The following is a 22779-nucleotide window of genomic DNA, read 5'->3' on the forward strand; positions in this document are numbered from 1 at the left end:
AAGTAATAATTTCCAGAGAGCGTCAGGGAGTAAACAGCTTGGAAACAAGAAGAGCAAAGAGGAACCCCGCTCTCTACAAACCAAGGAATTGTGGTGTTGTCTGTTTATTGAGCCTGGCCAACACAATGTGATTGAAAGAAAATTCATCATTTGACTTTGATTTATAGCAAGCTATGGAGAATTCAAGTGATGTGCGTGTGTAGATTTGTTTCTTCTGTAGTATATAGCCTGTGCGCAGAGTTTGAGGGCCAGTCAAACCTGGGAGTAACTCTGTCTGGTCCCTGTTTTCTCTGGTGTGCTGCTGCTGTAGGAGTGGGCTGGTTCTGTGTCTTGGAGTCTTCCTACAGAGGAAAGACGAAGTTTCGTACCAGTTGTGCTTCCAATCCAGTGGAGGTTTCAATAGCAGCGGCGCGGCAGGGGAGGGACGCACTGCCAGCGCTCAGGATACCCACTCATACACATTCGCACACACTCTCTCACACACTCCTGTCCACTAGAGACCAGTTAAATCCGCAAGAAAACTGCAAACACGCACCAGAGCAGTCGTCTAATCCGATGGATAGACACCAACAATAGAAGTGAAAACTGAGGGAACTACTGGACACTATAGAGGACAACTTGTGTTTTGATTCTTCTTTTAAATCGACAAAGCATTTTTGAAATCTTGGTGATATCAGAGTGGATTTGAGAACACGAAGCTCCTCCATCACTTAACTTCGCCGTTTCATATTCGGAAAGGTAAGATTGTCTTCTGTAGCTGTTTGTCTGTTCTTTTCGCATGATCCTCCCTTTGGGTCTGATTCAGAGCTTCCAAGCAAATTCTTAGATCAGGAAAAACGTCCTCCCTTCCTTTCTTTAACTTTTCTGAGACTTTTATTTTTTTAAAAGCTCAGTATAATTTCAGAGTCTGACTCCCCGAGTAAAGTAGTGCCTGAGAAAGTCTGCGAGAGAGAAAAGGAGAGGGAGGATGTTTTGCGGTTTACTACTCGGAGAACCTAAAGTTATCCAAGCACATTTCAACCAAACCGAATCGCATGCTCTTTTAATTCTTTGGTTATTTTGGTCTCTGCATCACGCGGGATAGGGCACGGTGCTGCTCGGGACCATTCAACTGACGAACTTTATAAAATCAGTTTGCTTTTGTGCCTGCCCAGAGTTCCCATGCTCCCAGGGGTGACACAGCACCCAATAAAGGCGAATCATCAATACACGCATTATTTCTAACGTCCTGAGCGCTGTATGTCCTGGCATCATGTAGGCACTTAGCTGTAAAGTGTAAAAACCCCGCACACAATCACATTTTCAGGTTTCTCAAAGGGGGTGCCATTTTGATAAATGTTTGTTTTTACTGTGGCACCCATGGGTGCTTTTACGCACATGTAAGAGCCTAGGCGGACAGGAGTGGAGTGCTCTATGAGGATACATTTATATACCATTAGAATTTGACTTACGAAAGCAACGGGGTTTTAATTAAAATAGTTCAAGGCAGATTAATGACAGTTTATATTGGGAGTTGTTTCCCCTCATCCTGTCCATGCGAGAGCCGCGTTTTCCTTCTCAGTCGGTGCTTAATGAGAGACATACCCGGATTGGGGATCTGAATAACTGTATTTAGGAGCAAAGTGAAGCCACACTGTCCCCCTTGTACTTTCTCGGGAGAATGAATCGTGAACAAAAAAGTCTTAAAATGGGAAGGTCTGCGTCGCATACCGTAACTAAACCGTGATTTGCATATGAAAACTCTGTGGCTGAAAGAATTCCGCCAGTGTTGCTATAGCCGTTTACGTTCAGGGAAGTGACAGGCTTCAGCGGTGTATATAGGCTACAGTCGCCTCTGCGCCGCCTTTTGTCACACATTCAAAGTCACTGGTGGAAGATTAAGGACGCGCGTTTTTATTTCCTCGTTAAATTATTCATCATATCCACACCCCATGTATCCCCAGTCCCGGGGCACATTCAGTTTTGCAAAGCCTCTCATTATGCTCCCTCAGACGGACACAGGCAGAAGCAGAGCCCGCTCACACAAGCAGCTGAACAGCCTCTCTGTGCTTCTCTTCTCTGCTTTCCCCGAGCCCAACACAGCGGATCATGATTGACTCATTTCCCACAACGCGGCCGGGGCCCGTGCGTGTGTGTGCCCCTGGATGATGGGCAGTGGGTGGATGACTTTCCCATGGGGCATTTGCTGTTGTAATCTAGAATGAGCCTTGCAGCCACAATGCCAGCACATCAGTCAGAGCCACAACCAGCTCACCCCCACCACTTTCAGCTCTATTTGAAAAGCGGCCCAGCGATCTGACCCTCCTCACAGAGGCATTCCAGGATGCAGTGCTAAATGCATGCTCCAGACATGGACTATAAAGAAGGAGAATGGGGAGGGGAGTGGAGAGTGAGAAGGAAAGGAAACTGGGCTCTCCTCTCCATCATGCCTTCGTGCCAGCTGTCGTGGTTCTGATGATGTGGATAGTTCAGAAACTCAAACTGTGAACGATGTTGTGGATGGCAAAGAGACAGGTCCTCAGTGATGATTTAGACTTGTATGCAGATTGGAGACTAGGAATGTGATGGTTTGGACACACACATACAAGGACGTCCACACACCAGATAAAAATGTTCATTGTTGGAACAGAGCCCTTACCACAGTCTCTACCAATTCATTAATGAGCTGTTCAGCTCTCCAAGAGAACTAAACCTGCTTTGGTTTGGCCTCCCTATAAAACAGGTCCAGATCCTGTGTGGTTCCATCCTTGGCTCCCAGGCTTCCATATACTCCACTCCCTTCAATCCCCATATTGGCCCTGAAGCGACAGCCGTGGTGGAGCGCGCTACTGAGGACCTACCATAAATCTGCCTTCAGTCATCCTTAAAGAAAACACACAGAGGCTTCAGGTCCTGCGAGCCCCTGCCAGGCGTCTTGTTGGGTGGAATCTGAAATGTCTCTTTATTTGTGTTGAAATTAAACTGTCTTTTATTCCCTCCCGTTCTGTTAATGAGCTCCATGTGGCAGCAGGCAGGAGCCTTATCCATCTTGACAAGGAGCTGGAGAGAAGGAAGGGAAGACCAGTTAAGCAAAGTGAGGGGAGAAAGGGGAGGCCAGGGGAGCATATAGGGTTTGTGCACAAAGCACAAGACGGCACAGGGGATAGAGGCATGTGTTCTGCTCCACCTCCATACATGGAGATAGTGCACTTACAATCAGTGTGTTCCTGCTGGAAATACACTCACACATGGGGCTTGATCAGGTGGATGATGAATCTGTGGCTGAATTGTTGCAAGTAATTGATATTTTTGCTTTAATCATCAGTGGATTGTAAATTATTTTGCACTTGACTGATGTCATTGAAAATGATTACGTCCATGTGGGAGATGTAAAGACAGTAGTGTGAACATTTTGTTTTGGCTTTGCACATGATTTGCTATGTAATGACCCCAAATTAGAGCAAGGTCAAAGATGTTATACTTGACATTCAAACAAAAACATGCCATTCCACAGATCACACAGGAATGGAGGGAGGGCAGATGTCTGTCATTTTCTTGTTTTTTTTTTCTGTTTAAGATTGATACTAGATGTGTGGGAAAGAACGTAAGTACGGTTTCCTCTACTGATGGAAACCTTTACAAACCTTTACTGCATTTGAAGTTTAATCCCACTCCGCCTCTTGCCAATTACAAAATACAAGATATTTTCCACCCAAAATGTTTAGAACATTCCACTAAACGCAAGACCAAAAATCCATCAATGTATGAATGAACAGATAAAGAGCAATAGTAAAACAGTCTTACATTTGAATTTATTTGTGCCAGATGCAAAATGTGTTATTTTGGTAAAGGAACTCTAGCAGAAGAATTATGCATGCCCGCATATAAAAGCAGATCCAGTGGTTCATTATGTGACCATGCTGACTATGTGCTTGTCTGTGCAACTACAGTGATCCATCACAACTCTATTCAGATGTCATCGCTCAGTAGCATGATGTGAATCCAGACTGAGTGCTTCAGTGCATGTAGGAGAAGAAGAGGTCCTGTTAGACTCAGTCATAGGGTTTAAATCTGTAGTGTCACATGTGAGGAACACGTTGAACGCAGACATCTGATGTGCTAATGCCAGGGGTGATAAAACCATTACTGTATGAGTGATAGCTGACATTATGTGTATTGACATCAGTGCTGTGGACAGAGCCGGTCGGGGGACGGGCCCTCGCTGCGTCTGTGTGCTGTTTGGGGATGTTGGAATGAAAGGCAGCTCTGAACAGCTCTGTACATACCACCTCAGCGCTGTCTTGAGTATTAATAGGAAATGTCTTTGTTCCGACTGAAGTGGGAAAAGACAAGCTGAGGCGATAAGGATCTCTACTCTGTGTGAGTCAAACCTCAAAGTACCACTTAGGCAGCTTTCCTTTTGCTCTCTGAAGTCTGGCGGTATGACGGGAGGCTGGGCTCAGACAACAGCAGAGACGGAGACACTGACAGGACCTGTCCAAGGCTTTTTCCCCTTGCTTGTGGTTTTAAAGCCCCATAATGTAGAAATAAAGCAATGCTTGCAGTGTGGAGGTTCACCCAGCCATGGCTTCTCTGGTTTTAGTTATCTAACTCTAATGAGGCACAGAGAGGAAAAGCTGTATGCGTAGAAGTGTGAAATAGAAAGGGATTATTTGTTGATGAAAATACCATGATCAAGGGTGGGAGACAGATGAGGGAGGCTGAGCAGAGAAAGGGAGAGGGGTCATTAAAAGGACACCATCTCGCTTGCAGTAAATGGCAGTAAAGTATCTGGCTAATCTGCCATCATTACTCTGATTAAACCACCAGGGATTTGATGTTTCCATCAGCTGCAATCAATGGGGCAAAATCAATAGAGATGGGATATGTGAGAAGCTCTCAGCCATGTTTGTCCATCTGTGAGTCGAACCACCAAACATTTTTATATTAGCATCAATAAATCTTAAACAACATAGATTTGGGGATTTACATATATATTAAGCATTTTATGAAACAGTGTGGCTCCCTGGAGCACCAAGCACAGTATTTTCCTTCAAACATCTGTATTTAAAGCTAATCCCCTCCCCCTTCCTCCTGGTGGCCTGGAGTTCTCATATACTCTCTTTTTATTTTTTGTCTCTCACTCACTAATTCACTCACAGATGGTGTCTGTGTTGTCATGGTTTAGTGTTAAGTGCTAATTAAGGCTAGAAATAAAAGTAAAACAGAACAAGTGAATACATGTTAACATAAAATAAAATATATGGACAAAGTAAGTGATGCCAAACAGAGCTCATTAAAACCGTTTTGTGCTTTTAGCCGATACCAGAATAATAGGAAAGATAGGAAAACCTCATTCCAAAACAGAGATTTTAAACACATTGTCACTTGTTGAGGGCTAGCGAAACTATGAATTACAGTGTTACAACCAGCAGTCAATTAGGTTAGCTTGGCTTTCCATAAAGACTGGAAACAGGCAAAAACAGTTAAAGTCCACCAACCAGAACCTCTAAGGTTGTCTTTTATCAAAGTGGTGTTTGTTTTACTTTAAAGAAATAATTTGCATAAAGAGTGAACGTGGGACAATAGTTAGCTTGGCTCTGAGCAAATTTAAAAAGTATTTTTCTTTTTAATTTAGGTTTTAAAGGGAAAGTTTGACATTTTGGGAAAGACACTTATTCACTGTCTTGCTGAGAATTATTGATAAGATTGATACCACTCACTTAAGAGGCAGTTAGCTTAGCATATAGATTGCATGGCTCTGTCCAGCGATACAGACATTTATTTAATTTGACCAGAAACCAAAGTGTGACAATGAAAGTTGCCATGGTTGGGTACAGTGCTGAGAGGTGGTGATAGATTTTTTAACATTTGAAAAGAGCCAGTGTAGCTGTTTCCCTATTTCTAATTCCTCATGCTGAGATAAGCTAACCAACTGCTAACTTCATATTTATGTGCTATCAATTGTTTCATCTTATTCTTTACATGAAAATGAATAATGTGGAACTATTCCTATGAAATCAAACATTACTTTGTGATAAACGAAAACAGCCTCAGTGACTGGGGCTGAAATCCCTTGACAATTCACATCCTTTAAAGGAAAATTAACAGCCAATGGATGGATGACTTCTGTTTCTAGGAAGTAAATGAACCTGGAGTCATTTTCTGTCTTTCAGAATGAGGCAGTGTAAAGGTTGGAGTGTGCTGCTGCTGCTGGTGGTGCTTTTGACGCTGGGAGCTCTGGCCCAGAAACTGCCCACAAGAGATGAAGGGCTCTTCCAAATGCAGCTCAGAGACAAGTCATTGTTCCATGACTCCTCCGTCATACCAGATGGAGCTGAGATCAGTGGCTACCTGTTCAGGGACACACCTAAAAGGTAAGTATTCCTTAGACTGAATAAATTCCTAGTCAACTGTTCATATGTTACTTTAAGTGCACAACGGAGCCAGTTCCAACTTCTGCTGCGACTGAATCATACAAAACATAACCAAACACTGTAACTAGACAGGAAGCATCAGACATTGTTCTGCAACATGATGTATTATGTTGATGCAAAACCTACATAATAGATGAGTATTTGTGTAATTGGATGTTTATCAGCTCAGAGGGAGAAAGGCCAAGGTCAGTGAAACAACAGTGTGACTTAGTGCTCAAACACTCATTTACCCCCACAAGCTATGATGAATGTGAATCCTGGTGTTCATATCCAGCCTATTATTTTCACAGGTACTACTTTGCGGTGGAGGAAGACAACACACCTCTGTCTGTGACCGTGACACCTTGTGATGCTCCTCTGGAGTGGAAACTCACTCTGCAGGAGCTGCCAGAAGAGGCCAGCGGAGAGGGATCAGGTATAATTGCCATCAGGCAGTAGTGAAGAGGTTAATCACATGTTATGTGGAAATATCACTATCCCCTCACATACAATTAACCCACGCAGTGGTGTTAGGCTTTTGTGTTTTGGTGGGTTTTAATTAAATCACAGGCGTCGTGTCTAGTCTGACCACTTGTGATGTCTGACTCGGTCTAAGCTGACATCAGTAATTTTAGAGAAGCGCTCTGCTCTAGTCAGCCTACTGTATCAAAGTCATTGCGTCCCTTTATTTAAGCTGCCCTGGTCTGCTTAAGGTAAATCCTGCTGCACTCTGTTTGTCATCCTTCCCTTTTTCCTTTCCTTTCTTACATCTTTTTTTGCCTCACATTAAAACTTTCTCCATCTGGAGGGTATCCTTTCAGCACGGGAGATCATGCCAGATGACTGAAACTGTGGTTTAGAGTGTAGATGTGTGATGTGAGCATATATTTGAATGTCAATACGCTGGATGTGTGTCTGTGCTCTTGTCAGGTTAAATATTACAAAATGATTTATTGGTTAGGTGCACAGTTGAAGACATGCACCTTGCCTCAAGAGAAAAGAACTCACCCTGTACTGAAAGGATAATGGAACACTTGGATCCAACACATGCAGTACCATGATGTGTTCATTCCTCCTGTGAACCTCTCCCTGTGTTTGCAGCTCTTTTGTTAAATATCTCTAGTGGGAATAGATCTTTGAGCATTAATTTTTAGTACACCACTGAGCACGCTTTTTGGTTGACAAACATAATATTATGGTTTTGTGCTCCAGCTGAAGTAAGAGCTCTACTGTCCCTCCCATGTATAAGCTACAAGGCTCCTCTTTGTAGTACAGTGCTGCCAGAAAAGTCAAATGAATGCTGGCCTGTGATCTTTGGGGATGTTTGGATTGAAAACATGGCTGCCATGTGAGGGGCTAATCATCTGTGAGGCTTGCAGAGCTTCATCGTGACCTCGCAGCAGCAACACATTAAACTTTTTTTTTTGTGTGTGTGTGGTTGGAATCAAAGCCAAAAATGAAAAAGAGGAAAAGCATTGGTAGGAAGGTAGCAAGGTCCTGACTAAACATCTCTGATAACTTATTCAGAATATGTAATAGAAATGCAGGCCCATTTGAATGCAGTTTCAAGCAAAGAGCTCATACCGTGCATATTTGTTTTTGCTTTCCAGGACATCCTGAACCTCTGGACCAGCAGAAACAGCAGGTGACAGTAGATGAAGGGACGGAGCTCTTTACCTACAAGGGTAATGATGTGGAGGCCTATGTGGCCACCAGCACGCCCTCTGGCCTCTACCAGCTGGAGCTGCTGTCCACAGAGAAAGACAGCAACTTCAAGGTGTACGCCACCACAACCCCAGAGTCTGACCAGCCCTACCCGGAGCTGCCCTATGACCCTCGTGTGGATGTGACGGCCCTGGGTCGTACCACTGTCACCCTGGCCTGGAAGCCTACGCCTACGGGCTCTCTCATGGGCCAGCCTGTCCATTATTGTGTGGTAATCAACAAGGAACACAATTTCAAGAGCATGTGTGCTGCTGAAGCTAAGATCAGCACTGATGATGCCTTCATGCTGGCTCCAAAACCTGGCAGAGACTTTAGCCCTTTTGATTTTGCGCATTTTGGCTTTGTTCCCTCTGGCAGTAGTTTTGGTAAGGACAGAGGGCCGACAAGTAACAAGATCTCACGGATGCTCACAACCAAGCCCAAAGCATCAGACATTCAGAAGGTGTGTATTGGCAATAAAAACATTTTCACTGTGTCAGATCTGAAACCGGACATACAGTACTACTTTGATGTGTTTGCTGTGAATACTGCTACCAACACCAGCACCGCATATGTGGGAACCTTTGCCCGCACTAAGGAGGAAGCTCGTCAGAAGACAGTAGAGCTGAAGGATGGCAAAGTGTCAGATGTGTTCATCAAGAGAAAAGGCAGCAAATTTCTGCGCTTTGCTCCCGTGTCTTCCCACCAGAGGGTCACTCTGTTTGTCCACACATGTCTGGATGCCGTGCAAGTGCAAGTCAGGCGGGATGGCAAGTTGCTGCTCTCCCAGAATGTGGAGGGGGTACGGCAGTTCCTGCTGCGAGGAAAGCCCAAAGCTAAGTATCTGATTCGCTTGCGAGGTAGCAGGAAAGGAGCCTCCACTCTCAAGGTGCTAGCCACCACAAGACCCAGTAGCAAGCAGCCCTTCCCTTCGCTTCCAGAGGATACCCGCATCAAGGCCTTTGACAAGCTGCGCACCTGTTCCTCTGTCACTGTGGCCTGGCTGGGCACGCAGGACCGCAACAAATACTGCATTTACCGTAAGGAAGTGGCTGATAATTATGGTGAGGAGCAGCGACGCCGGGAACAGAACCAATGTGCTGGGCCAGAGACCCGCAGGAAGTCAGAAAAGGTCCTCTGCAAGTACTTCCACAGCCCGAACCTGCACAAAGCTGTCACTACAGAGACCATCACAGGTATGGAACCAGGCAAGACATACCTCCTGGACGTTTATGTGGTGGGACACAGTGGTCACTCAGTGAAATACCAGAGCAAACTGGTCAAAACAAGGAAATACTGCTAAATGACTTTGTAAAAAATAAATCTATTATAAATATATATATATATTAAATAAGTTTATTTAACTCTAAGTGATATTCTACTAAGGAGTGTATACAGACTGATTACTCACACAGCTCATGGGCCTATGGCAGTGACTGAGCTGTTTGTAGAGAGAGATATCAACCTGTATATTTATGTTTACATTTCATTGTGGCACGTCTGGGTGGCCCATAGCGTGAGCTGCTTTGTTTCCAGGCTTGTCGTCTTGACATCGTGTTGCCAATGGGGAGGCAGAACTTCAAAGAAGATCATCTTTCATCGTGTATGTTTCTTTGTTGCTGCATGGCATTTGCTTTTGTCTGTCATATTTGTCTGTTCTTTCATTTCCAAATCACATTGACCCAAGGAGATCCAGTAGCTGACTGTATTCTATAGAATTCTCACAGCATATTCACTACCTGTTTTAGGAGAAATTTAAATTATTTTATACTGTTTGTCTCTCTTTTTGTCTGTTTTTATTGATGACAATAGTAAGTGATACAAGGAAGTTCCAGGTTTATGAGAAAATTGTCATAGGTCAGACATTCCCTTATGTATTTCAGCCACTGTTTGCTCTAGAGCCCATCTTGTAAATGTGTTCAGTGCTGGAGATCTGTGTTATTATCACTGTATCGCTGTGTGTGCGCGTCACATGTACAGAGTTGTCCTTGCAATATCCATGTACATAAACACTAAATATAGAACAAGTAATCCCTGTGTCACCCTGGGTGTCATGTTCTTTTGCCAAGCAGTTAACATCACAATCATGGCTCTGAAATGAAAGAGCACACTGCGTACTGTGTTCATAGACTCAGACGCTTATATTAGGGTTGTGTAAGCAAAACTTGATACTTGGAGATTTTGAATTGATGACTTGATCCTAAAAAGGATTTGTGGCAAGAAAAGACTGACAGAGGCTGAATTATTTGCTGGAAATAACTTGTAAGACTTATTTTCCCAGATCACACAAGTTGTGCTTAAGCTCCTCGAGAAAAAGTATTACCTCTTGTCATCATCATTTGCAGTTAAATCTGTCTCACTGATGTACATTTTCCTAGATGTACAGTAATAAATCCATGCATCTTAGCATATGTGTCAGTGCATTTCTTCATCTCTGCTGAAGAACAATTAATACTTTTTATGGTGAGGATTATTTTAAATGGCCTACTTAGAACTGCTCAGAATATGTTTGTTTTAGCTCCTCACATCACTGAGAGTATAGAACATCTGTTTCACATGGCTGTTTTGTAATTTTAACTTTGAATTAAACAGTCACTAGTAGCTATATGAGGTCGCTGTTCTATACACTGATGTTCTCAGTGATTAAATACAAATGTTGCCACACAGAATGTTATCAATCAGGGAATTTGCATGTCATACATGAAACAATATATGATCTTATTATAATAAGTGGTCTGCTAAAATTCAGGTGTCTCAGTTAAGATTCAGGGCCAACAAGAATGAAATAATCCTTAGCTTGATTTGTTGATATAAATACAATGTTGCTTTTATCTTATTTTTAACAGCTTTGAAAAAGAGGAAGGAACACAACCTTTGTTTAACAAATTAAAAGCTGAATTCTTATGCAATAAAACACCCTAATTCATGTCTGTACATTTAGATGTCTTAGTACAGCCTCACTTGTTGGTTATGACCTTATGGTTGTTCATGTTAGTGTTACCAAACCTTATATTAGTATACTTTGGGTATATATTACTGTGTAACTAACAGTAATAAATCAGTTTGCTGACATTGTAACATGTCTGTACTTGTGCTATTGCTATGCCATGTTTTAGCGTGTTACACATTTACTTTTTATTTTACATTTGTGATAAAATCATTTAAAGTAAAAGGAGTGTTAACTTAAAATGAATAAACAAATCGGCAAATGCATTCAGTTGCTACAGCAATATCAATGTAAAGTTTGCTAACATTCGCTAAGATTAGCCACCATAAGCTACTGGTCATACCAGACCAAATGAGACTGCAGCAGTGGACCACTGTGTTGAAGTGAGCAGTGGTGTGTGATATGCTAAAAGTGCACACTTCAGCACTATTGTGACACTGAACAGGCCACCGTCTCCAAAGCAATCTTTCGGTTCACCTACCCTTATGTTTTTAACCACATACACTTAAAGAAATAGGCTCCAAATCTGGGAGAATTGGGTGACTTGCAATACTGTTTAACAGTTAACCACAAATAAGCAAAGAGAAAAGCCAGACACACATCACTGCACATATCCACCCATTTTAATTAGGAGTAGTCTCAGGTGAATGGAAATGTTGCCTCTGGTGTGGCCAAGAAAAGCAGCTGCTGCTTGTGAATTGCCATGTTTCCACTCAGACCCTGATTCTGGGTAGCTGCGCTCGGATTCATCACCGCAACTCACTGTCAATCAAGTGCTCCTGGTGAAAGGAAATGCAGCAAGGTTGCATCTGGCTTCTATTAACCTGCTGTTGCCCTGGAATAATGTGGAGGAGCTTCCACAGAGGTGTGGGAGTGTCACGGATATCCCTGTAAACTGCCACTTTGAAACCGGCCAGCTCTGCTTTCCTGCACGTATGAATAAAATCTCCTGTAATCCTCCTGGCTTCTTTAGAGAATCTCTTGCTCTCTGGTCAACTTAAAATGCACAGACACTTGTGTTTTGCCAGCAAGCTTCAGTAGATATCCTCATAAACACTAATGCAAACATAGGCTGAATATACAGAAAGACTTCTGTCCAAGAGCTAACCATCAGCAGGGCTGGCCATGTTTATACTTTGCATGGTAATGAGCGCAGGGCTTTGGTGCATGAGATTTGTGTAAATGTGTGTACATGGAGTGGAGACAGACACGTACCGCTCAGGGAAGTGACGGAGTAATCACAGCACCACATGGAGGCCTGTGCTCTGATTCCCGGTTTGACTTAGATGTAGCCTGTTCTGAGCTCAGCTAATATTTAAGACTAGCCTGAGCAAATGAAAGAAAATTATAATACCTCATTTAAAGTGTTGTTTTAAATGCTTACTGCATCAGAAAATCAGAGCTGATTTTTATATGTTATGTATTTTGCATAAATATGAAACCTGGATTATGGAAAGTCAGTGTGGTCTCAGAGTGCTAGAGATCCTCTCGTCTACTTTAAAGCAATAATTAAACATTTTAGAAAATACACAGATTTGCTTTCCAGTGGAAAGCGAGAAAACTGACACCACTCTTTTAAATATTAAGCTAAGGCCAGGAGTTGGGCATCTTATCTTAGCATAATGACTGGAAACAGAGAAAACAGTTTGGCGGGCTTTTTCCAAACATTAAAGAAATCATCAGGTGCCCTAAAGCTCTAAAACTCACAAATTATAACACTGTACCTCCTTCATTTAATTTATACCAAAAAAAAAAAACAGTGTAAAAATAACATTATATGGTTTTATATGAGGCTGTTTGCTGGACCTTTTTTTGGCCAGAGACACTGACTTCCATTTCAAAGGCCAAAAAAAAAAGCATAACATTTTAAACATTGTAATTAATGAGCTTTAGAGGAACTGGAACAACATTTTAAAAAAGCCTTTCCACCCTGTTTCCAGTCTTTATGCAAAGCTAACTGGCTGCTGATGGTAGCATAGCACACAGATGTGAAAATGTTAATCCAATAGTTCTTAGCAAGAAAGTGAACAAGCGGATTTTCCAAAATATCAAACTATTACTTTAAGAATTAGTTCTCCTCACTGATTCATTATTTATGTTATGTCATAAAATAGGCGGCACAGTGGCACGGTGGTTGGCGCTGTTCCCTCAGAATGAGAAGGTTGTGGGTTCACGACCTTCCGTGTGGAGTTTGTATGTTCTCCCCGTCCTTGCGTGGGTTCTCTCCGGTTACTCCAGCTTCCTCCCGCAGTCCAAAGACATGCGGCTTAGGTTGATTGGTGTCTCTGAAATTGCCCATAGGAATGAATATGTGCATGTGAGTGGTTGTTCGTCTGCGTGTTGTCCCTGTGATGGACTGGCAACCTGTTCAGGGTGTACCCTGCCTTCACCCGTTTGCCAGCTGGGATTGGCTCCAGTGTTCCCATGTGGGACTGAGTGTTATAGAAAATGAATGTCATAAAATAATGATATTTGCTGATTGATTCTTTTTATTTCAGAATCCAGCTTAGGTACAGTATAAGTTGCTAGATATGGTGTGTGGCTGTTAAGGAAATGTGTGGGACTAGCAATACCAAAGTGGGCCATGAATAATGCCATTATTAGAGGAATAATTCAACATTTAGGGAAATATACTTCAGCACTTTCTTGCTGAGAGTGAGATTCTCAAGTGCACACAGTAGCACCTTGAAACAGGGGGAACGCTTTAGCATCTCTATGTCCAAAGGTAAAAATCCATTAACATATTTTTATACTTAGGTTTTTTAAAATCTAATTTATTTTATTTAATTTTTTTGTGTGTGTTGCAGAAGTAAAACTCCAATCGTCCCCTTCTCGTTATGAAAGGCTTTAAGAGTTGACATTTGTGAGCCTGTTTTGTGCATGTGCTCAGATTGGAGCTGAGTGACATTTTTGGACAGAGATGGTGAAAAGGGAGCAGAGGCTGGAACAGAATCCAAACAGAGACAGACAGCAAACAGACGGGCACACCAGGAGGGCTCTGAGTAGCCCTCCTGTGGCAGTCAAACACCACTGTGTGTAAAAAGCTCAGTACTGAATGAAGAGCTCCTGCCATCAGTGGGTTTGGTATTATACTTGATGACAGCAAAATTAAATAATTCTGCCTTACACTGGTAAATCTCCAAAGTAAACAGTGTGAAATGAAGTGATTTTTCAAAATCCCTCTCTCTCTCTCTCTCTCTCTCTCTCTCTCACACACACACACACACACACAGAGAGAATGAGCCCCGGCTGGGAAGTAAGGTAACGTAAACTACGATGAAAACTATTCCGCTTCAGCGGCTCCGTGGATAGATCATTGTCGGGGCTCAGGTCCAGACCAGCTCTACTTAGCTCTGATTTAGAAGAGGGCCAGGCAGAGATCAGGGGCTTCCTTCCAAACCCATCCTGAGCTCCACTGGAGAGGGACCAGTGGCCCTTGGGCATTCCCTGTCTCAGCTGATCTCCATTAGGATAACTCAAGCAGTGAAAAAACAATGACTGGCTCCTGAATCTGACTTTCATTTAATCCTGCTGTGTATTTAACTATAAGGTCAGCTTTAGTATCATATACACAGAGACAAACTTTTCAGGGTCCCTATAGAGGTCCTGTTTGAGTGGTGATATGTCAGCACTTGAATGTGACTCAGTGTGTGAGTGTGTGTTTGGCCATGTATGCATGTATTTATTAGCTCTGTGCGCATGTTTGTGTGTTTGTGTATTTGTGTACTCCGTACCACCACTCCCTTTTCCCTGAGCTTCTTAGCGGTGGTCCCCGTGCTCTCTTGTGCTCATGAAATTACTTCTAAGTGCCTGTAATTTCTCACGCTTCATCAGTACTGTACTTTCAAAAGGCTCCCTCTGAAGACCCTCCTTCAGTGGCAACCTGAGTTTGTCAAATGAAAACATTGTTTATCCAGTGACCTCGTAGCTTCAGGAAATGATTTGCTGGTTATTCAGCAACAGCCTTGAAATTGGGAGCTGTGGTGAGGGGCTGCAGAGATTTGTGAAACATGAAACAAAAGGTGGTCTGGCCCCTCAGTCTACAGTTTCAGGTTTGGGAGATTTCAGAAAAATGCACACATCCATTTGGAAAATCTTGTATGGAACCATTTGTATGTTTGCCAATATGAGGTTTTCCTCCAGTCAAAATATTTACTTAGAAAAAAAAGAAACTCAGAAAGTATTTATTTCACAGCGATCCTTTCCTTCACCATGTCCTAAATGTGGTTTCTGTAGCTTTTGGCCCTCAGAGACTCAGAGACTCGACTGGCCGTCCATCCACTGATCAGTTGCTCCGTTCAATGACTGGGTACTTTCAGGTTCAAAGCCTCAGTCCCGTGTCCCCACCAGGATGAACTGTAATTACTCTGGCGAGCCTCTGACTTTTCATCCAGTGCCATCATCATAATCATTGTAATTATTTTCAACTTTATACCTGCTTTGCATCAGCATGTTAGCAGTGTCACTGTGAGCATGCTGCCACGCTGACACTGAGCATTTATCCCAAAGCCCCACTTCAGTCAGTGCAGCCTCACAGAGCCACAATGCTTTAAAATGAAACCTATCCAACTACCAAATACTTTGCATCACAATTAATGACTGCCTCTCTCAGATTTCAACCACAGAAAGCAGGCATTAGCTCAGACTGCACAATCATGTTCAGTTTGTCCAAGCTCAAACACGTGATGCTTAGTCCTCAAGTCCCACACATCGTCATGATTGTGAGTTTTCTGCACAGACCAAGTTGGTTTGTGAGAAGTCTGTGTGTGTTTCTCTGTGTGTCTTTCATGCAGACATTGGAGATCAGAGGTAGTGGGGATAACTCTGGGATCTTAGTGAAAGCTGAGTGAAAGTTAATGGGTTGGAGGGTCCTCAGAGGGCACAGAGGAAAAAAGGGGTCATGACATTTAATCGTCCCACCCTGACAGGCCGAGGCACTGACAGAGAGGTCAGGGGAGACAGAAACTAACCAAGGAGGACATGGATGGGGCGGACACACACAAAGGCCCTCTCAGTGCAGTGATCAGGCTTGTCACCCAGTAAGTCTCCATGTAGCTCTCTCCTGTGGCTTAACGCTGAGCTACACCTGGAATATGACTCCTTGCCACTGATGACACCATCTGATCTACAACAGTGATCTGTGGCAGAAAAAAAATCCCTGCTGAAAGACACACAATTTTGAAGTGTAAACCCATGAGGAAAGTTTGACAAGGACAGTGGAGCACACTAGCTCAATGACTCTGAGGTAAACAAGCACATCGTGAGTCAGTCTTTGTCATAACTGTCAGCCAACGCTGGTCATCTGGACCAATCATGAAGCAGTTTGTTGTAAAGTCACAACACAACAGGAAGTTATTGGCATAAACATGAGCTAAGAACAGTAAACAAAACCAACATAACACTGACACAGTGCTGATTAAAGAGGGAAGAGGTTTGCCGAAGAGGTGTTCAAACACACAATATACACAGACAGTGATGAGAGGTGATGCTAATCTCTGAGTGCAGGGTGAAAGTCAACAAATCAAGGGGAGTGGACATTTAAAAAATGAAATAAAAAGAATACTGTATATGGTAGATAATATGAGGTCCAATTGTGGGCTGTTAGTTCCTGTACTTTTACACAAGAATCCTTCAGTTAAAACCAAATCAACTTCTTGAGAATTTAGCAAAGACCAACAAATGTCATTTGGCTTAATTTGGATGCTAATTTTGAAATAATTGTCCCTCTCAAAACAATGTCATAGTAGAAATAAGACTAATGTAGCATTAGTCATTTTAGTGTATGTTTGTTGTCAGTACACACATCGGTAATAAAGATGTTCCCTGGAGTATAATCCTGTAAAAATCAAAAATATTATAAACATGAACTGACCTGAAGTGTTATGTTAAATATAAAAAATATGAAATGAAAAAGAACAACAATGTTCTTTAGAGTCACTAAACAAAGACTTGGCAGAGATTAAAATTTTTACATATCTTTTGTATCTAGTTGTATAAGTTTGAATATCAGTAATGTGAAAATATATAACTAACTTGGTTTGAGCTGCCATTACTGGGGATGGGATTGGTAAGTATGATCATATTCTTGACTTGCTGTTTCTGGAAGGTTCAGGTCAGGTTGCTGCTGAGCTTCAGGCCAGAAGGACGACCTGTTCCAGCAGGCTTTGATTGTTGGTAAACTGGTGGGACAACTGCTTCGAGCTAAAAGGCTTGGTCAGACTTCTGCTCAACTGCTTGTTGGCACAGTGTGGTTTCTGAATTGTAGAACAGACAAGCTGAAACCAAGAGACAGAAAACGTCACAATATTCTGAGGTTTTTGAGCTTCATGGTGAGTAAGTCAGTGAAGTATGCAACAGAAGATGAGGTGAACAAGTGGTTAAGGTAATGGCCTGCTAATCCATTGTGCTTGCACACGTGGATTCAAATCCCATCCTTGTCCAAAATGCATTTGGGGTGGCTGTGGCTCCGGAGGTAGAGTGGTCGTCCCCCAGTCAGAAGGTCAGCAGTTTGATTCCTGTTCTCCTTAGTTCACATGTCAATGTTGGGTAAGGCACTGAACCTGATTCCTGATGGCCAGAGCCCTGCCTTGCAGGGACAGTGCTGTCATTGGTTTGTGTGAGTTGGTGCTGCAGACTGCTGCCTCGGTTCTACACCGGAGACAAATTCCTTGAGTGTGTAACACACTTGGCCGGTAAAAAGATCAGATTTTCTCATATAAGGACAACTAAAATGTACGCTGGAGTTTCTGAACATTTGTATATGCTAATACAAATTCATAATATTCAGGTTATTTGTCTTTGAGTACTGTGACATACGTCAGTGTCCCTTGAAGAGTGTGTGGCTCCTATATATTTTCACCCATTCTAAACCAACTTGAAAAATGATGCTGACATGTGAACGTGGAATATGCTCACAGATCAAGTCCAGCAACTCAGTCTTGTCAGGTGAGGGCTTTGTGAGATAAATGTGTGTTTTAGTTTCAATCTATACAATCAGCCTATATAAAGAAAACTACAAGTTTTATGTATATTACTACAAGGTTATCATTGGATCCCAAAGCTCAGGAGCAGATTCTGGGGAAAATGAAGTTTCTCCATAGATGCCTGTTTCTCCTTTATTTAATCTAACATAATCTTCACCATAACCAGGTGTGCAGTGGTGAAAAGAAATTATATTCACTCAAATTAAGTTCAGTTATCGGGGGTATGTATTGTACTTAGATGTTTTCATTTTCTGCTACTTTATACTTCAACTTCAGTACTTTTTTAGAGGCAAATGTACTTTTTACCACACTACATTTTTTGATAACTTTACTTACTAGTTACCTTTCAGAATCAGATTAATATAAAAATACAGTATGAGCATAACACTTTATTGATCCCTGGTGGCTACCCAGGAGTATTTCAAATTATGAGCATATAAGGTAGTTAACATTTGCTCCACCTTTATCAGCTGCAACATTAAAGGTGATGAAAACAAGAATATGGATAATTACAGTCCAGTAATATAATATAAATTAATGTGAAATGTGCCATTCTGCATTATGAATACTTTTACCTTTGCTATTTTAAGTCCATTTTGATGGAGTAGCAGTATTTTTACACTGTAGTATTGCTAATCTGAGTAGTACTTCTTCCACCACTGCAGTCGTGTCTTATGATGCAACCAGACCCCGATGTCATCCTAACCTGCCTCCTGTGCTACTGCCGAGTCTTGGGGTCTAACATTTAGCGTAACTACATCGCAGTACTACTGTAACATCGCTGTTCTCACTCGCTGGGAGCGACAGGAAAGGTAGCTTCTGGTTACAAACTTTGGACCAATCAGGACGCGCTCTGCCTTCCTGCAGCAGGAGCAACACAATGTCAACCTGGACCGCTTCACGAAGAAACTGACTGCGTTCAATTCAAAATGACAATGCTTATTCACTTTCGCTGACATATCCGATAGCCAATTAATTGTCACTGAAGGAAACATTTCCGAATAATGACAATGTTGGGTATGTATGTGCCAGACAGATTTTCTCTGAAATCGTCAAAGGTCCAGGATGGAATCGGTCTTTACACGGCGAGGCGAGTGAAAAAGGTTTGTTGTTTCTGGCTGGGCAACTTTCTAACCAACTTTACACGCGTTGTATGTTACTTTTTAAAAGCCATACGCGTTGTAGACACGGTTTTTGTTGGGCTTATTCCTCACAGTCGCTGTCAGAGTGTCAGTTTCGACCCAAAGGCTCCTCTGACGTGAAGTGCCACGTAGCTACAGTAACTCCGGTCGTTGTTCTCGCTCGCTGCTGAACGGTGTAGTCATGTCGGAAAGACGGGTTGCGCTCCCGTGTCGTGGACCAGCACACTACTGTACACGACCCACGTTCAACTTAATGCTCCCAACGTTTTACGTCATTTAAAACCGAAGCTGTCCCACCGCTGTCAGATACGGAGAAGGGGAAGCTGCGAACCGTGTCACGGGGTGAATGGGGTCATGTATCAGCGCATTGAGGAGGATGCTGCCACTGAAATGTGCAGTGTGGCATTGCAGCTCGAGGATTAACATGAATACAAACTGAGGAACACGGCCCCTGGCTTCTTGTCCTCTACTGTGAAATGTATTCATATGTTAGAGTGTTGGCTTTCTCAGTACTGGGCTGTATACTGTTGTAATATAAATCACTTTGGTTGCCAGTTTGTTTTACAATGGCATCCTGTTTTTTTTTTTTTTTGTTTTTTTTAAGGGAGAAAAGTTTGGTCCCTTTGCAGGTGAGAAAAAGCTGCCTAGTGAGCTGGATGAAAGCTCGGACACCAGGCTGATGTGGGAGGTGAATGCACACACACCCTGCCTTGTTTCTACAGCAGTGTACACACGTTCAGGCAACAAAGGTTTTAAAAAAGTTTAAATCAAGACTTTGCCCATCAGTCATTAAAATGTGACTTTTGTGTTTATTTTAAATGAGAATTGCATAAATCACTCTCCTTATAACACTAGCCTCACACCCATGCAAGCTGTACTGTATAGGATGTTAAATAACAAATACGTAGCTCCTTGCAGTTTCAAATAAAGTCATAGGACGGCTGACAATGAAAGGCACAGACGCCTGCATGTGTGTCCAGCTACGTTCTCAGAGAATATTTGATTATGTTGCAGATCAATCAGCCAAACTGACTCTCATCTCATGTTGCTGCTGGTGGTAAACACTGAACTAAGTGCTGTGTGTAGTTATCTGTGGCTGCCACATCATGAGGCTCAGGTTTAGGTGTTCATATGTAAGGCCTTTGATGTACAGAAGACACAATGAAAGCAACAAGAGAAGAGGAATATGTTCATTTCTGACAGCTCATACTGTCATTTATTCTCCCAAGGTCCGTGGCAGTAAAGGAGATGTGCTGTATATTTTGGATGCGAGTAACCCACGCTATGCCAACTGGCTGCGGTTTGTCCATCAGGCGCCTTCACAGGAGCAGAAGAACTTGGCAGCCATACAGGTTTATTTCCTCTCAGTGGACAATGAATCCCTCAGACTTACCTAAGAGAAAGGCCGATCAGTTTTACAGGCAGCACACATCTGTCAGGATTTATTAATGCATTATTTAATGTAGCTGCAAAATACCTGTGAGAAAGATATCATTTTAACTTGTATAGGTTGTAGAAGAAGTTGGAATCTAGCTATTTTTTGTATATAAAGCCTTAGGAGTGGATGCATAAGGAAGTCTCTTCTCTGACTGGAAAACTTTCACAGCAAGATCTGAAAAGTCACTTTTTTACAGTAGTGCAGGACAACAATGGCACGTTTTATTGTGTTTGTTCTGTAAGACATCCCAGACGACCGCGAGCATTTGGAGCTACAGGTGACCTGAAAATTTAATATGAGAGTAAACGTGGTGGCAAAAGCATGGGAAAGCAAAATATCTTAAATTTGAGATTTAAAAAAAATTTAAATAGGTCAAAGGTGGAATGGTAAACTTTAAAAAAACTACATGTTGTTCATTTTCATGGCAAAACATAGCACTTTGACTTCAAGCCTCTTTGTAGCCAGATGTCTAGGCTGGTTTGTAAATTGTAGTAAATTGCATGTAAAATTGGACAGGGAGAGAGGCATGTTTCTTTATGCCCTTGTCCATCATCTGGGCTACCTCACATGGACATTGACACCTACACTTCCTCTCTGCTGGACTTTATTAACACTACTATTGACAGTGTCGCAACCCAGAAACAGATCACCACTCACCCAAATCAGAAGCCGTGGATGAACAAGGAGGTGCCGCTCCTGCTGCAGGCATGCAGCCTTCAGATCTGGTGATGCACAGGCCTACAGCTTATCCAGGGCCAACCTGAGGAGGAGCATCAAGAAGGCCAAGCACCACTACAAGCTAAAGGTCGAGGAACACTTCACAAAATCTGACCCCCGATCTTTGTGGAAGGGCATCCATGTCATCAGTGACTACAAGCCCGGCAACTCCACCCCAGCAACCACAGATGTCTCCTTCTTCAACGAGCTAAATGACTTCTATGCTCGCTTCGACTGGGACAACAAGGAGACAGCTATCAAGTTCAGACCACCAGCCACTCACACTCACCTCCACTGACACTGCTTTGAGCTAGATCAATGTACGCAATGTACGCAAGGCTGCTGGCCCTGATGGCATTTTGGACGCGTGCTCAGGGCATGTGCAGGACAGCTTGCTGGCGTCTTTATGGACATTTTTAACCTGTGCCTCGCCCAAGCATTTGTGCCAACATGTTTCAAAACCACCTCCGTTGTGCCAGTGCCGAAACATTCCACCCCGACATGCCTGAATGACTACCGCCCTGTAGCTCAGCCATCATCATGAAGTGCTTCGAGCACCTGGTCCTGGCACGCCTGATGACCTGTGTCCCCCCCACACTCTACCCACACCAATTTGCCTACTGCAAGAATAGGAGCACAGAGGATGCAGTCTCCATAGCACTGCACTCTGTACTCAGACATCTGGACAACAACAACACTTATGCAAGAGTGATGTTCCTGGACTTCAGCTCAGCATTTAACATGGTCATCCCCTCCAAGTTAACCATCAAACTTGGTGACCTGGGCATCAGCACCTCCCTTTGCAACTGGATTCTGGACTTTCTGACCAATAGGCCTCAGCATGTTAGGTCAGACAACACCTACTCCTCCTCCATCATCCTCAACACCAGCGTACCACAGGGCTGTGTGCTGAGCCCATTCCTCTACTCCTTTTTCTCTCCTCTACTCCAGCTTCAAATTCCTGGGGACCCACATCTCAGAGGATCTGTCCTGGCCCACCAACAACCGCAGCCTGGTTAAGACGGCTCACTAGCACCTCTTCTTCCTGAGGACACTGAAGAAGAACCACCTGTCTTCAGCCATCCTGGTGAACTTCTACAGCTGGGCCATCAAGAGCATCCTGACCAGCTGTATCACAGTCTGGTATGGAAACTGCTCTGTCTCCAACCACAAGGCGCTGCAGCGGGTGTTGAAAACTGCCCAACGCATCACAAGGACTCCACTTCCAGCCATTGAGGGTGTCCACAGGGAATGCTGTCTCCAACGTGCTCGCAGCATTCTCAAGGACTCCTCTCACCCTGCTCACAAACTGTTTAACCTCCTACCCTCTGGGAGGCTCTTCAGGAGCCTCCGGACCAAGACCAGACTGAGGAACAGCTCCTTCCCCACAGCTGTTCCCCGTTGACCCCCACTGCCTTCTTCTATACCACTTCCACATCTCACCCCTTCTCAC

At 43.1% G+C, this 22779-nt stretch overlaps 2 protein-coding genes across 4 annotated transcripts in view; both read left to right on the forward strand.

Moving 5' to 3' along the window:
• The first annotated feature begins 284 nt into the window (after nucleotides 1-284).
• ndnf (neuron-derived neurotrophic factor) lies at nucleotides 285-10505 on the forward strand. 3 transcript variants are annotated; one of them, XM_020603310.1, is made up of 5 exons: nucleotides 285-738; nucleotides 2723-2889; nucleotides 6156-6356; nucleotides 6707-6831; nucleotides 8006-10505. In XM_020603310.1, the coding sequence occupies exons 3-5, from the start codon at nucleotides 6157-6159 to the stop codon at nucleotides 9400-9402; spliced, it is 1722 nt and encodes a 573-aa protein (XP_020458966.1). In that variant the 5' UTR covers nucleotides 285-738; nucleotides 2723-2889; nucleotide 6156; the 3' UTR covers nucleotides 9403-10505. The 3 variants fall into 3 exon arrangements, with proteins under 3 accessions (XP_020458966.1, XP_020458967.1, XP_020458965.1); XM_020603311.1 differs by lacking the exon at nucleotides 2723-2889 and having other exon boundaries at nucleotides 8006-9295; nucleotides 9636-10505; XM_020603309.1 differs by lacking the exon at nucleotides 2723-2889.
• An 8378-nt stretch (nucleotides 10506-18883) lies between these two features.
• prdm5 (PR domain containing 5) overlaps nucleotides 18884-22779 on the forward strand; it is a 39124-nt gene continuing 35228 nt past the window's right edge. Inside the window, exons 1-3 of the mRNA XM_020603356.1 lie at nucleotides 18884-19132; nucleotides 19776-19859; nucleotides 20401-20523. Coding sequence (XP_020459012.1) covers nucleotides 19034-19132; nucleotides 19776-19859; nucleotides 20401-20523 — 306 coding nt within the window. The 5' untranslated portion in view covers nucleotides 18884-19033. The remainder of the gene's footprint in view (nucleotides 19133-19775; nucleotides 19860-20400; nucleotides 20524-22779) is intronic.

This window comes from Monopterus albus, unplaced genomic scaffold, assembly GCF_001952655.1.
Source record: "Monopterus albus unplaced genomic scaffold, M_albus_1.0 scaffold61.1, whole genome shotgun sequence".
In the NCBI taxonomy this organism is placed as follows: Eukaryota; Metazoa; Chordata; class Actinopteri; order Synbranchiformes; family Synbranchidae; genus Monopterus; species Monopterus albus.